The sequence below is a fragment of the Ochotona curzoniae genome, unplaced genomic scaffold, assembly GCF_017591425.1.
Source record: "Ochotona curzoniae isolate NIBS_2020 unplaced genomic scaffold, NIBS_Ocur_1.0 contig_2321, whole genome shotgun sequence".
NCBI lineage: Eukaryota > Metazoa > Chordata > Mammalia > Lagomorpha > Ochotonidae > Ochotona > Ochotona curzoniae.
In genome coordinates this window covers 23,438,908-23,454,721 of record NW_024465421.1, presented here as the reverse complement: position 1 = coordinate 23,454,721, position 15,814 = coordinate 23,438,908, and the positions used below count along the sequence as shown (strand labels likewise).

Below are 15,814 nucleotides of genomic sequence, written 5' to 3'. Positions count from 1 at the left end.
TACCAGTGCCCACATGGGATCTTGGTGTTTGCAGGTGCAGGATTAGCCACCTGAGCCGTTGTATTGTTGTTGCTAATCTCCAAGGGGAGAGTGATGTGCTGTGTTCTAGGCTTTGATTAGAGGGACACCTCATTAGGGTCATGATTGGACTCCTGGTTCCTCTTGTGTAAGGCCCATTGACTTGGCACCGGACTTTAGGAACTGTGATCCACATGGTGGCGTGCCTGATGAGTGGTGCTTTGGTGCTTGGCTGAGCTGCTTGTTCTCTGCTGCTGCTCATATTTGCCCCTGGGAGCCTGCGGCTGCATACTTGGTGAGTTCTCAGCCTCGAGTGTTTGAGTCTGTGATGGGAGTTCATGGCCTTCCCCTGTACCTGTGGGGCTGCAGCCACTGCTGCTTGCCTGCCTGCCAGGCCACCTTCATGCCAGCATGGACGTTGGGGCCTTTGGTTCTGTTTTTGGGGGATAGGATGTTGGTGCAGAGTACTGAGAGTCTAGTCAGTTCGTGGCAGGAAGACCCTAAGTCCCCTCTAACACTCAACTTCCATCGTGTCTCTCCTTATCATTCTTTCTATAGGTACAGTGTCTGTACTTCCTGCACTGTTGGTTTTATTTAATCTTGCATGTATTTCTTTATTTTTATTATTATTTGAAAGGTGGAGAGTGTAAGACGGGAGGTGGGGGAATTGATTAATTGCTTGATTTGCCATCCATTGATTCACTCCCTTAATGGCTACGGTGGCAGGGCTGGGGCAGGCTGAAGCTAGGAGCCTGGAACTCCATTGGGGTTTCCTCCATGGGTAGCAGGCATGCAAACACTTGGGCCGTTCACATTAACAGGGAACTGGAATGGCAGCTAAGAAACCAGGGCTCTGACTGGTGTCCATTGGAGATGCAGCGTCGCAGGGGCTTAACACACTGCACCCCGACACCAGCACCGTATCTCACCTTACAGTTAAGTGAGTTCACATTTTGGAAGTGACCAGAAAAGAATGTAAAATTTCAGTGTACCTCAGTCCTGATTCACCAGGTGCCTTGATTTCTTTTCCTTTCTTTTCTTTTTTTTTTTTTTTAAGATTTATTTATTTTTATTGCAAAGTCAGATATATACAGAGAGGAGGAGAGACAGAGAGGATCTTCTGTCCACTGATCATTCCCCAAGTGACTGCAACAGCTGGGGCTGAGGCAGTCTGAAGCCAGGAGTCAGGAGCCTCTTCCAGGTCTCCCCTGTGGGTACAAGATCCCAAGGCTTTGGGCCGTCCTCAACTGCTTTCCCAGACCACAGGCAGTGAGCTGGATGGGGATTGGAGCTGCTGTGATTAGAACCGGTGCCCATATGGAATCCTGGTGCATTCAAGGCGAGGACTTTAGCCGCTAGGTCACAGTGCTGGGCCCGTGGCATATATTTTATTGAGCATTTAAATACCCATTAGCACCCTAGAAAATGAACACTTGCACACTTTATTTATCTGCTGTCTGAGGTTTTTATTAGTCAGTTATATTTCATTGACACTGTATATTTGGTTGTCTCATTTTTATACTTTTTATAGAAGGCTTATTTATTTATTTATTCATTTGAAGCAGCAAGAAGGAGAAACAGAGCAAAATATATTTTATATACTTTGTTCACTTCCCAAGTAGTTAGGGCTGGCCGAGGCTGAAACCAGGAACCAGGAGCTGCATCCTGACCTGCCATGGCCCTTGCACTTGGCCTTCACAACCACAGCGTCGTGTTGCAGCACAGTGACGCAGTGTCTGACATGCACAGTGACGCAGTGTCCGACACGCACAGTGACGCAGTGCTTGTTCCGACACGCACAGTGACGCAGTGCTTGTTCCGGCACGCACAGTGACGCAGTGTCCGACACGCACAGTGATGCAGTGCTTGTTCCGACACGCACAGTGACGCAGTGCTTGTTCCGGCACGCACAGTGACGCAGTGCTTGTTCCGGCACGCACAGTGACGCAGCGTCCGACACGCACAGTGACGCAGTGCTTGTTCTTACGTGCCTTTTCATCTGCTTGAAGGCCAGAGTAATACAGAGAGATCTTCCACCCACACTTCATTCCCCAAATGCCAACCTCAGCCAGGCCTGCGCCAGGTTGGGCTGGTGGCCTGTGCCTCCATCTGGCTCTGCAACGTGGGAGGCGGGGGAAGGGGTCCTGAGTGCTTGCCTTTGGTCGGCCTCCCAGGAGCCATCAGCTGCAGTTCAACAGGAAGCCGGTGGCCAGGACTGCCAGCACTCTGTTCACGGAAGTCGACACTGCAAGTGTTTGTTTAGTTTACTCAGCTACAACACCTGTCCCTGCAGAATGGGTGTGCTTTGTGTGGAGTTGGGATAACCTCAACAGCTATGGCCCAGGTACAGTTCCTAGTGCTACTTCCCTTTTGGGAAGTGGAGATGGGCTGTGTCTGTTGGGGTGTCAATGCCTGAGCTGACCTGTGCACAGCCAAGGCTCACTCCATGCTGTGGGCTGTGCGGCCACCTGCTGGTTCTTGCTGTCTGCTCCCTGTCTTCCGTTGCTTGTGTGTCTTGTCTTGTCAGAGGATGTGCTGTATAGCTTGCCTTCTGTCTTGGAACCCACTTTGCTGTGTCTCGGCCTGGCTCGGCCGCTGAGCGTCTTGGCAGCACACTGTGCTGACTCTGTGTGCCCCACTTGTTCTCGGGGGTTTCTTCCTTTCCAAAGCCCCGATTTCTCATGCTGATTAACAAGCACAGGTACAACAGTTAAGGTCCACACTTAATTGTGTTTTATTTTTTATTTATTTTTTTTTTAAAGATTTATTTTTATTATTTTTTTCATTGGAAAGGCGGATGTACAGAGAGGAGATACAGAGAGGAAGATCTTCCGTCCGATGATTCACTCCCCAAGTGAGCGCAACGGGCCGATACTATGCCAAGCCGAAGCCAGGAGCCTCTTCCGGGTCTCCCACGCGGGTGCAGGGTCCCAAAGCTTTGGGCCGTCCTCGACTGCCTTCCCGGGCCACAGGCAGGGAGCTGGAAGGGAAGCGGGGCTGCCGGGATTAGAACCGGCGCCCATATGGGATCCCGGGCATGCAAGGCGAGGACCTTTAACCACTTGCACCACCGCGCCGGGCCCTGTTTTATTTTTTTAAAGGTCATTTATTTTTAGGCAGTTACAGAGAAAGAGAGGGAGAGCGGAAGGAGGGAATCTTCCTTTCCCGCTTCTCTCCCCAGATGGCCACTCTGACCACAGTTGGACCAGGTTGCTGCATTGTGTGTGTGCTTGCTCTGGCCAGCCTTGCCAGCACTGGTTGTCTGTACCTAACCCTAACCGTGTTCATCCGCAAAAATAAACATACACACTCTGTCTGGTTGCTTCAGTCTGGCAGCAGGAAGATGGCCAGGGGCGCTGTGTGCGGTGCTGAGGAGCTGAGGACGGGGCCTGAGGAGTGAGGGTGGGGTGGGGTTGGGGTGGCACAGCAGAAGGCTGCACAGGAGCAACTTGCACTTGGCAGTGTTCTGCGTGGCGCTCACTTTCGTGTGGCACTTGGTGGGCACTGTTTGACTCTCACCTCTCTTCTTTGTGTCCATCAGTATGACGCCGTTCCCATTCAGTCCAGCGTTGTGTTATGTTCCTGCCCATCCCCATCCATGGTGAGGACCCAGACTGAGTCCAGTTCAGCCCCTGGTGTCCCAAGCGGTGGCAGCAGGCAGAACCCCACCATGGATGGCACCACAGCCGAGTCCCGGCCGAGTGCCACCTCCTTGCAGCATGCTGCCCAGCCACCGCCTCAGCCTCGGAAGAAACGGCCGGAAGATTTCAAGTTTGGGAAAATTCTGGGCGAAGGCTCTTTCTCGACCGTGAGTATCTGCTGCTGCCGTCTGACCTGTCGCAGTGCTTGGAGCTGGAGACTCAGGCCCGGGTGGGTCATGGGCATCCTGGAAGACCCCTACCATGGCAGTTCCGAGAAGTGGGGACCCAGGCTGCTGGTGGACGGGAAGCTCTGGAATTATTTCTTACTAGTTTATGGTTTTTCTTAAAAAATGTGATGAGTCTACCCTGACGTGGCAGCAGCAAGTCCCCTGCTGTGTCCTCAGGCCGCTTGGCAAGGCCTGGGAAGCCCCTGTGTGCACGTGCCTGCTCAGGTCTTGGGGAACACGGAATGACCTTTGCCCCGGGCGTTGGCCCACCTTGTAGCCTGCACACTCTGTCCCGCTGCACAGCTGTCACGTCACATGCCTGGGGTTCCCTGTCTGGCATTGTTTTCTGCTTGAGGAGCAGCTTCTTGGCTAAGAGGAGCACACAGAGCCATGCTGGCTGCGGCTGCCTTGTGACACCTGCTGCCTTCAGGATGCAGCCCCAGTTGGCCTCCCTGGAAGAGCTGGTCCTTGCCCTGGTCTGAGCTGGCTGCTCTGGATGGGGAGTTCCAGAACAGCTGAGCAATTTTTTGTTCAGAAAGCAGGTGTGAAAGTTGCATTCTTTGCCTTTTTTACCTTTATGAAATATTAAAAGATTTATGTGGAAGACAGAGTGGCAAAGGGTGAGGGAAAGACAGGGAAATCTTCAATTCCCCCAAATGTTTACTCCCCCAAATGGCTGTGACAGCAGGTCCTGGGAGGTGAAGCCAGGAGCCAGAAGCCGCAGTGCCATCTTCTACGGGGTGGCAGGGGCCGAAGGGCTTGAGCCACCTGCTGCTTCCCAGGCGCACAGTGCCGCTGAGTCAGAAGTGAGTCAGCTGGGGTCACACTGGACCCTCCTGAGTGACGTGCGCCTCTCCTGCTACAACACTCACCCGTAGGACTTTTTCAAGATTTATTTAATTTTATTGGAAAGTCAGATATACGGAGAGGAGGAGAGACAGAGAGGAAGATCTGTCCACTGATTCATTCCCCAAGCGGCCGCAATAGCTGGAACTGAGCCAATCTGGAGCCAGCAGCCAGGAGCTTCTTCTGGGTCTCCTCTGAGGGTGCAGGCTTCCAGAGCTTTGGGCCATCCTCCGCTGCTTTCCCAGGCCACGGCAGGGATGGGAAGTGGAGCAGCCAGGACACAAACCAGCACCCATATGGGATCGTGGCACGTGCAAGGCGAGGATTTAGCCGCCAAGCCGTTGTGCTGGGCCCAGACCAAGGTTTCACAGGGCCTGTGTCCTCTGCCCCTGGGCTGTGCTGCCCTCTTGCAGGAGCCTTCTGAGACACCTTTGATTACACTGGCTCCTGTGCGCGAGCTGCCTGCACTGTGGCCCGAGTGTGGCCGGGAGCCTGGGCTGCTTCCAGGCTGGCGGCTCAGGGTGCCACTTGCTTGTGCACAGTGGTCTTTTTATGTGAAACGCTGCTGGGCTGCACTCTGTCCCCAAGGGACTCTGACTCCAGGGCTCTGGGGGCGCCTGTTAGGGAGTAAGGGGGCCTTGAGGGAGGGTGCTGGGCTCCTCGGGACGGGACTCCAGGAGGGCTTTCTGCTGCTGGGCAGTTCCTGTGGCTGTTTATGGTATTTGAGCTTTTCAGTGAGTGAAGTGTGTGGTAACAATTGGCCTAAAGCCAGGACCACTTTATACACTGGCCATGTACTCAAGGATGTGTTCTTGAAGTTCTGTCTTAAAGAAATCCTCAGTGCACGCGGTAGGTGCTGTTTGCCACGTGTTCTGCTCCTTGCAATGGCTGTGGCAGTCTGCAGGGTTCCTGAATTTACGCTTTCATGGCATTGTGAGAACTACTGGCAGCTGATGAAGAAAGGAAACTGCTGATAATATGAGAGTATATTAACACACACGTCGGATTTCAGGAATTGTTGATGTGCCTGCACACTGGGTGGGGTGGGAGGTTGCGTGGTGTCACAGAGGTACTTGGGAGACTGGGGTGGCATGGCTATTACAATGTCTTTTTTCCCCCTCCCCTCCCCCCACCAAACTCCCTCCTGCCCCGCAACCAGGTTGTTCTGGCTCGAGAACTGGCAACTTCCAGAGAGTATGCTAGTAAGTACTGACTCAAGTAACCGTGGATGGTGACGGTGTGTGTGTGTGTCAGTGTCAGGAGCTGCCTGAGCAGAGTGTGTGTGTGTGTGTGTGTGTGTGTGTGTGTGTGTCTGTGTGTGTGTCTGTGTGTGTGTCTGTGTGTCTGTGTAGGCGCTCATCAGGAGCAGCCTAAGCTGTGTGTGTGTGTGTGTGTGTGTGTGTGTGTAGGCGCGCGTCAGGAACAGCCTGGGCAGTGTGTGTGTGTGTGTGTGTGTGTGTGTGTGTGTAGGCGCGCGTCAGGAACAGCCTGGGCAGTGTGTGTGTGTGTGTGTGTGTGTGTAGGCGCGTGTCAGGAGCAGCCTGGGCAGTGTATGTGTGTGTGTGTAGGCGCGCGTCAGGAACAGCCTGGGCAGTGTGTGTGTGTGTAGGCGCGCGTCAGGAGCAGCCTCTGTGTGTGTGTGTGTGTGTGTGTGTGTGTGTGTGTGTAGGCGCGCGTCAGGAGCAGCCTGGGCAGTGTGTGTGTGTGTGTGTGTGTGTGTAGGCGCGCGTCAGGAACACCCTGGGGTGAATCAGGGTTGAGGGCACTCTTGGTTTCTGACACCGAGGAGCCAATGTGTGCAGTGTTTGGAGAACTTTAATGGTACCACTTTCCTTTATGAGCTGTTTTTACTCTGTCATTTTCGATTGTAGTAACTCACTTCTCTCTCACCTTAAGTTAAAATCCTGGAGAAGCGGCATATTATCAAAGAGAACAAGGTTCCATATGTGACCAGAGAGCGGGATGTGATGTCGCGCCTGGATCACCCCTTCTTTGTTAAGCTTTACTTCACTTTTCAGGACGACGAAAAGCTCTGTATCCTTTGTGTGGTCAGCGCCATGACCTCTTGCTGGACTCCCACCCGTGCGTCTGTGGGACTCTTTGGGTTGCTGCTGTCCCCAGAGGCAGCGAGCAGGGCTGAGGCTCCTGAAGTAAGAAGGGGACCACACTGGGCAGCTGGACAACGATCCTAGCCCTCCTTCTGCCCCACTCAGCCCTGAGGGAGGAGTCTGGCTGCTATTGGAGGGTCCCGGGAGTGACTCACAGGAGCCTGAGCAGTCTGCTGGTCCTGGGGCTGCTGCCACCGCCTCCCCCTCCCCCTGTGGCCGCTTCTGTGTGCTCCCCAGGACTCCCCAAACTGCTGCTCCAGCAGGGATGCGCGTGACCTCACACCAAGCCCTTGTGGCATTCCTTTTTTTTTTTTTTTAAGATTTATTTATTTTATTACAAAGATTTATAGAGAGGAGGAGAGACAGAGAGAAAGATATTCCGTCCGATGATTCACTCCCCAAGTGAGCACAACGGCTGATGCTATGCTGATCTGAAGCCAGGATCCAGGAACTTCTTCCGGGTCTCCCATGTGGGTGCAGGGTTCCAAGGCTTTGGGCCGTCCTCGACAGGTTCGCAGCAGGCTCTGCCGACTGTCTTCTGGTGCCATCTGGGTCCTTTCCTTCATCTCCATCTCTGTGCTAGTGCTCATGAAGCAGCCGCCAGGGCCCCTGCGTGTCTGTTGTGTGTCTCTCCTCCTGGGCTGTCCTGACCCCTGCTTTCCTGTCCCTGCTTGCTGGCTGCTGTTGGCTGTGGCAGAATCCCACGGCTCCGTGTCCTCCCAGAGTGACAGGTGGAGAGACTTCGGGTCTTTGTTAAGTAGCTTGTTGCAAAGTCCAAACTACTGCAGGGTTCTGAGGGCGCACTCACCTCCACAAGGATGGGCCCAAGACTCCTGGTGCAAGCGGAAGGAAACACTTTGCGTGAAGGCATTGCCTGGCTGTTATGCTGTCCTCCATTGCGCTGTCATGTCACTGAGGCAGGAGGGGAGCATTCATTTGCCTATTGCTGCTCTTGGGCTTACAGGCAAACCTGCAACTCCCAAAACAGGCGCAGTGCGCTGGAGCCTAGGGACATGGCCACAGCAGCTTGAGAATAGGCATCCAACTCAGAGCCTAAGCAGCTGGGTCCCTCCTCCCCCAGCCCTGGGGAAGGCAGAGGTAGCCGTCAGCTGTGGTGGTTCGGCTGGTTGGTTCCGCTCAAGCCAGTGTACACATGCTGTCCTTGTGATGTTCCCAGTGCCGGGGAGGGACAGGATTGCCACATTAGGCTCAGGAGGCTATGCCTGGTCCTGTCACCTTTGCTTTGTGACCTGGGGTCAGTTGCTAGGCTTTCTGGGTCAGTGCCTTGTGTAGGCATCTCCCCCAGGAATTCCTGGCCTGCAGGAGAGAGCAGTGTGCCCTTATGCTCGCTGACCCAGAACCTTGGTTGCTACGGGAGAGGTAGCAAGTGTGCTGAGAACTCACAGTGGGCTGAAGAGACATGAGGGGCTCGCCTGGGATGAGAGAGCAGTAGGCTGGAACAGTAACCCTGAGCATGCACTCATGACTTAGTGAGGTGAGATCGGGGATGCCACTTCATGGCTGATTGGGCTCCTGGTGAGGCTCTGGCCGTCTCAGTGGAACTGCCCATCTGGCCTTGCCGTTGAGGTGATCATGATCATGAGGCATTGGACGAAGAGGCCCATGGGTGTGGGGACAGGGTACGATGAGGAGAGCCTAGCATAGACCCTTTGCATTCTCTGAGGAGTGTTTTGTTTATGGTTCTGGTTCCTGAAGCAGTTATCACACTGTGTCCAAGGTGAGAGGGCCTGGTGGTCCTCCTGCCGGGTTGGTCCTCATTGTCTGAGGCCTTCAGCTCCTTCCTTGCTGTGGGGTGATGGTGCATCAGTGGGCAGGTCAGTCAGAGCCCCAGCTCTGCTCAAGGCCAGCAGTGACTTGTGTTGGAGACTGCCAGGGAAGATTAGGAATCTGGGGGGATGGCTGCCAGACACATGCTTTCTGGGAGACGCTTACGTGGGCTTTAATCCTTGTGAGTTTTCAATCCTCTTGGCAAAAGTCATAGAAATGGTACAGCACTGCGGTCCTGGGCAGCAGAGGGCGTGTCCCGTGTCTCTCCTCAGCGAGTGCCTTACAGATGGAGCTGAGGAGTTGACACAAGGGCTTGTCTCTCAGGAAATGTGTCACTTGTGCACAAAGGAGCATTTGTAGAAGGAGGAGGCACAGGGGTAGGCTGTGGAGAGCCTCAGACAGGGTTAGCCAGCAGCTCCAGCTCTGTGCTGACACTTGGATGTCGGAGACCCCGGCCTGCTCTCCTGAGGCCGCTGTCACTTCACATGTGTGTCTGGACTCTTGCTGGCTGCTTGTGTGTTTCTTGTAAACTCATTGCACATGCGTTTTACACTTAATAGTTCTGCACACACATGTACTTGACGTGTGCTTGCAGGCTAAACGTGTGTCTGTGTGTCTTGTGCGCTTGCTGGCTGCACACGCATGCCCACGTGCTTGCTAGTTGCACACGTGTGCCTGGTGTGTGCTTACAGGCTCCACACGTGTCTGCTACGTGTCTTACACCCTTGATGGCTGTGTACGTTAGTCTGTTGTACCCTTACTGCACACGTGTGCCTGCTGTGAACTTGACTGCACAGGCGTGTTTACCTGTGACCAAGGCTGCAGGTCCTGCTGGGCGCCTCTAGTGGAACTCTCTTGATACCTCTGGGGATGGTGTGGTCCAGGGTGGCTACCAGGCTGAGAGTGCTGTCCGTGTTCTCCAGGGACTGCGTCAGGGTGCTCCTGGTAAGGCACCCCATGCTGGCCCGAGGGCTCAGAGCTGGCCTGGAGTGCTGGCACAGCCAGGGACCAGGAACTGACTCCTACTTTCCTTGGCCACAGTATGCACTTAGCATTGAGGTGGAAAAAGTTTTTTTTGTTGGGCTGTCAAGGCTAGTGCTTACAAATGCTCTTCCTTAACTATGTAATCAGATTTTGGCCTTAGTTATGCCAAAAATGGAGAACTACTTAAATATATTCGCAAAATTGGTTCTTTTGATGAGACCTGTACAAGATTTTACACTGCTGAGATTGTGTGTGCTCTGGAGTACCTGCACGGCAAGGGCGTCATCCACAGGTAACTGGCCTCGGGCGGCCTTGGCAAGTCACTTCAGTCACCAGGGCAGGACTTCAGGACTCATTGCTTCAGTTGATGCCATCGCTGGGGTTGGCTCTCTGGGTCTGCCATGTCTGACTCTGTGCAAGGCGGGAGAGGTACCAGATGGTACCTCACTATGGGAGCTGCAGAGGGAGAGACCAGAGACAGGCAGCTCTGGATGAGTTGAAATTCACCTTTAAGTGTTGGAACAGCAGGCAGCCCAGGTGTCATTTTTGTCATTTTGTCAGTTGTAGCTTTTTTGTGTACTTCTCCTGTCTCATTTTCTGTTAAAGCCCTATTAGAAGTGTTTCTAAACCCTTTGTGTATGAGTCTGTAAAGTGGTGTGTGTAGTCCACACGCCTGCATGTCCTTTTTTGTCCGTGAATTTGGGGTTGTGCTTCTGGTTGGCCCTGCCCATTGGTTTGCTCATATTCAGCAGTGCCCAGGGGTGTGGTAAGCCTCTCTTTTAAGTACTTCACTTCCCATGTGAATTCTTTTATAGGGACCTTAAACCAGAAAACATCCTGTTAAATGAAGACATGCACATACAGATCACAGACTTTGGAACAGCCAAGGTGTTGTCTCCAGCGAGCAAGCAAGGTATGTGAGTTTCTAAGCCCAGAGAGGGCTCAGCTGTGTACTGGGGCCTGCTTCCAGCCCCTTGGGAGTGCACTACTCCCGAGCGTGTGGGGCCTTTGCTGCTGAAGGCAGGGGCTGGGCTGTCTCAGGCGAGGGTCCTGCATCGGGGATCTCTGTATACAGAAAGGAGGAGAGATAAAGAGGAGGATCTCCCATCTACTGATTCACTCCCCAAGCAGCCGGAATCCAGAACCAAGAGCCTCCTCCAGGTCTCCCACATGGGTGCAGGATCCCAAGGCTTTGGGCCGTCCTCAACTGCTTTCCCAGACCACAGGCAGGGAGCTGGATGGGAAGCAGGGCCGTCAGGATTATAACCAGCGCCCATATGGAAACCCGGCGCGTGTAGGGCGAGGACTTTAGATGCTAGGCCACCGTGGCAGTCCCTTTATTATCATTTTAAAGATTTATTTTCTTACTTGGAAAGCAGAAATTATAGAAAGGGAGGTAGGGAGGGAGAGGTCTGTCAGTCTGCTTGTCCATTCTCCAGGTGGCCGGCAGCCGGCAAAGCTCCGGCGCTTGCTCTTCTGCTTGCCCAGGCGCGCTGGCGGGGAGCGTCATTGGGAGAAGGGCTACCAGGAGTCAGAGCGATGCCCACTTCCGTAGTCAGACCCTGAGAATTCCCTTGACTTTCTCTCTGCTGATTTGATGCACCAGGTTTTCATTTGCATCTCTTCGGTTCTTTATGTAGTCGAATGGCTTTCATTGTGTTTGGCTCTATGATTTCTTCCATTTTAGAATTCTTTCTTTTTTGTAACATCATTCAGGGATAGAAATGATACCATGTTTTTGTTTTTTTGTTTATTTTGTTTCTAAATTCACTTATTTTGAAAGTCTAGGTTGCAGAGAGGGAGGAGTGATGAGACAGAGATCTTGCAAGCCTTGGTTCACTCCCCACATGGCTATGACAGCCAGTCCTGGGCCACGCCCGATTTAGGACTCAGGAGCTTCATCTGGGTCTCTCCAGTGGGTGGCAGGGTCACAAACACTTAACCATCTTCTGTTGCTTTTCCCATGCTAATTGCAGGGAGCTGGATTGTAAGTGGAGTTCTGGGACAAATTGGCACCCATGTGGAATGCTGACGTGCACTACCCACAATGCCTGCCCCAGCCGTGGTCTTGGCATGAAAATGGTTTACTGAAGGGACCAAGGCTGTGAGCCTCCCCGGGCCTGGGCGCAGGACAAGGAACGGGCAGCCCAGGGCGCTGTGACTGCTGTGTTGAGGTCTGGGCCTTCTGTGCCCCAGGCTGCTCGGTCAGCCATTTGGCAGCTGAGGGAACCTCTTGGTTCTTGGCAGCACGAGCATCTCCAGCGAAGAGGGGTTCAGTCTTGTGTGTGCAGGGAGTTGTGCATCCTGTGTCGCAGGTACCAGGACCAGAGGCGGCAGAGCCTGAGTCTTGCTCCTTCTGTGGGCCCTTAGTTCCTGAGGGCTGTCCCTGCGTGACTATGACTTGTCTGCTGTGTGTTTTAGCAACTCAGTTCTTTTTTTTAAAAAACAACACTTTTTTTTTAAGATTTTATTAAATTTTTTAATTGGAAAGGCAGATATATAGAGCGGAGGAAAGACAGAGAGGAAGATCTTCTGTCCATTGGTTCACTCCCCAAGCGGCTTCAATGGCTGGAGCTGAGCTGATCCGAAGCCGGGAGCTTGGGGCCTCTTCTGGGTCTCCCACACGGGTGCAGGGTCCCAAGGCTTAGGGCTGTCCTCCACTGCTTTCCCAGGCCACAAGCAGGGAGCTGGATGGGAAGTGGAGCTGCCAGGATTAGAACCGGCATTCATATGGGATCCCAACATGTTCAAGGCGAGGACTTTAGCTGCTAGGCTACTGTGCCAGGCCCAGCAGCTCAGTTCTTACTGGTAGAATAGACATGTCTCTGTCCTTTGGGTGCCCCATTCTTGTGGGGCTACTGCCTGCAATGATGGGTGAGTAAGATGAGCTGTTTTGTAGGCATGTAACAGGCGGGAAGGGCCAGGAAGGAGGGGCACAGTATTCTAGGACCAGCAGATGTCCGTGAGTGGAGGGCCTTGGAGGCAAACCCGCAGGCACTCTGCCATTCCACCATGGGTAACCAGGCTGTGCTGCCAGGGAGGTCTGGTCCACCCAGTTGAGGCCACGCTGTCTGTGGGATAAGCCGTGCTGGGGCTGCTCTGCTGGTCCCTGATGGTCCCTGGAGGCATCTCTGAGCATGACCTTCTGTTTCTCCCTCTTCCCAGCCAGGGCCAACTCGTTCGTAGGAACGGCGCAGTATGTTTCTCCAGAGCTGCTCACGGAGAAATCAGCCTGTAAGAGGTAACCAGCTTCAGTCTGCCCTCAACTTCTTCCTCCTGTGGCTAGGAAGCTTTTGACAGAGTACCTCAGGCTGTAAATTGTCCCAGCATGCTTTGCAGGAAGTTAGCATTCTACTTCCCACCACTGTTTTCCCTGACTCATGCTTGTTATGTAGTTTACACTTCCTGGGTTGGTGGTTGCTTTTTGGTTACTGGTTTGATCCTGATCTTCAGGAAATCTGCCCTGCCAGGTGGGGCAGGGGGGATGTCCACCGTGTCCATAGCACTCGGGACCCCTCTGTCACCGGCTGGGGAGCTGTGGGAGGGGCAGCCAAGGGTAGGTGGAGGAAGTTGCAAGTGGTGCTCTCTGAGGCTTCCAGTGCTGGGCCGGGGCAGGAGGCGGGGCAGGTGTTCTCCTGGTAAGCTGTGAAAGTGCTAGTCGGTAGGGGGAGCATCTCTCCACAGGGCAGCTGAGCCTCAGAGGAAGGATGCTCGCACAGCTGCTGGCCATTTACAGGGAGAGCACAAGGCCCTGTGCTGCGTGGGACCAAGAGGTGGTATTAGAATGTGGAATTCAGAAGTGTGGGGAGCTGGGGTGTCATGGCCTAAAGGGTAAAGTTGCGACCTGCAATGCCAGCATTCCCATTTGGGTGCCAGTTATTGTCTTTCCTGCTCAGCTTTGGATCCAGCTTCTTAGTGGTGTGTCTCAGGAAGCAGTACACGATGGCCCAAGTGTTGGCCGTCCATGTGGGAGACCCCGGTGCAAGTTCCTAACTTCTGCCTGGCCTAGTCACGGGGAGGGTTGAGGTGGGAGGTTGTGAATGACAGATGAGAGGTCTCTGTCTCTCCCTCTCTCTGTGGCTCTGACTTCCTGTGTGGGAAGTACCTCCAGGATGGCAGGGCTTATGGCAGGAAGGATGGCTGGGGTTCCTTGCACGCCATGCCAGGCAAAGACTGCTTCCTGGCACACTGATCCCTCACCTGAGTTGGTAGTGCGGTACTGTCCATGTCTGGCTGTGGGAGGTCCCAGGGTGTGACCTTAAATGACAGGAGCCACTCTGAGAGAATAAATGACGGAGTGCAGGGATTTCTAAGGTTGACAACTTCAAAAATAAATAAATAAATAAAATTGTAGGTTTAGGGAGCCCTGGACAGAAATCTTACGACAAGACCCGAAGGAAGGGTGAGCAGCACCCTGGGGCGATGCAGTCTCCAGGCTGCTTTGGTTTTTACAAATGTTTATTTAGGGCCCAGTGCAATGGCTTAGCTGGCTAATTCTCTTGTGAAGCGCCAGGATCCTAATGGGTGTAGGTTCATATCAGCTCCCAGCTCTATAGTGGTGGCCTGGAAGAAGCAAGAGTAGATGGCCTGGGTGCATTGTGACAGCCCAGTGGCTAACTCCTTGCCTTGCATCTGCCAGGATTCGGTGCCAGTTTGTATCCTGGCTGCTGCACTTCCTATCCAGCTCCCTGCTTGTGGCCTGGGAAAGCAGTCGAGGACGGCCCTAAGCCTTGGGACCCTGCACCTGTGTGGGAGACCCGGAAGAGGCCCCATGCTCCCGGCTTCGGATCGGCTCCAGCCATTGAGGCTGCTTGGGGAGTGAACTAGCGGACAGAAGATCTTTCTATCTTTCCTCCTCTCTATATACCTGCCTTTCCAATAAATAAAAATAAAATAATTTTTAAAAAAAACAACAAAGAACGATACCCCAAGTCAAGTGTTTGGACCCTGCGACCCATGTGGGCTGTGCAAAGAGAGCTGGGTGCGAAGTGGCCCAGCGTTGGCCATTGTGGTCAAGTGGGAAGTGAATCAGCAAATAGAAGATTCATTCTCTCTCTCTCTCTCTCTCTCTCTCTCTCTCTCCCCCCCCCTCCACCTCCCCATTCCTCCTTCACTCTTTCCTCTTGCCTTTTCTCTCTGTTTTCTTCTTTTCTGTCTGTAAAATAAACCTTAAAAAGATTTCCTTCTTTTTTTTAAGATTTATTTATTTTTATTGGAAAGTGAGATATACAGAGAGGAGGGAAAAGAGAGGAAGATCTTCCGTCTGGTGGGTCACTCCCCAAGTGCTGCGGTGGCTGCAGCTGAGCCGATCTTAAGGAGCTTCCTCTGTGTCTCCCACGTAGGTGAATAATGGTCCTAAGGCTTTGAGTTGTTCTTGACTGCTTTCCAAGGCCCTAAGCAGGGAGCTGGGTGGGAAGTGGAACAGCTGGGACATGAACCAGCACCATATGGGATCCTGGCGCATGCAAGGAGAGGACTTTAGCTAGGAGTCTATCACGCCGGGTCTCTGAAAAATATTCTTGGAAAATAAATCTCCCAGATCATTCAGTACTTAAAAAAGTTTGCTATATGTATGTCTGGTCAATTTGTCCCTTCCATTTTCTGTATTTTACAGTAGTTCTTAGCTGTTAGTGTCATCCTGGATGGCCAATTTCTGACCATTGAGATCATTATCGTGAACCTTTTCCCATATGATTGAAATTATCAGCTGCGTGATTTTCTTTTTTAAGATTTATTTTATTCATTTGAAAGGCAGAGTGATAGGAGGAGAGGAAGAACGAGCTGTTTCCATCTGCTGGTTCACTCCCCAGAAGGCCACAGTGGGCGGTTTTGGACCTGGTCCTGGCTGAAGGCAAAAACTGGAGCTCCATCCAGGTCTCACCTGAGGAGGCAGGGGCCGAGCGCCTGCTCAGACACATTGACAGGAAGCCAGATTGAAAGTAGAGCAGTTGGAAATCATGCTAGCGCTGCATCTGCGTTGGCTTTCCACACAGCGCCACAGCGCTGCCGTGCTGAGGTTGTTGTGTCTGATGTGTTCCTTGCTGCTGGGCTCTGCGTGGCGCTCCTGTTCCCGCATGTGGCAGGGCCTCTGTGCTACCAGGCTGGGTGTCGCAGCCTGGCTGCGGTGAGTCCCTCTGCATTTGAAGGGCTGACCCAGCTTGTGCCTGTTCCCAGGGCTCTGCATGGCACCCGTGGTAGAGCT

At 53.2% G+C, this 15,814-nt stretch overlaps 1 protein-coding gene across 1 annotated transcript in view; it reads left to right on the top strand.

The window, feature by feature from the left end:
* LOC121151750 (3-phosphoinositide-dependent protein kinase 1) overlaps positions 1-15,814 on the top strand; it is a 47,644-nt gene that overhangs the window by 17,087 nt on the left and 14,743 nt on the right. Inside the window, exons 2-7 of the mRNA XM_040973537.1 lie at positions 3,560-3,826; positions 5,892-5,934; positions 6,629-6,766; positions 9,760-9,904; positions 10,428-10,525; positions 12,778-12,853. Of these exons, the coding sequence (XP_040829471.1) occupies positions 3,560-3,826; positions 5,892-5,934; positions 6,629-6,766; positions 9,760-9,904; positions 10,428-10,525; positions 12,778-12,853 (767 nt within the window). The remainder of the gene's footprint in view (positions 1-3,559; positions 3,827-5,891; positions 5,935-6,628; positions 6,767-9,759; positions 9,905-10,427; positions 10,526-12,777; positions 12,854-15,814) is intronic.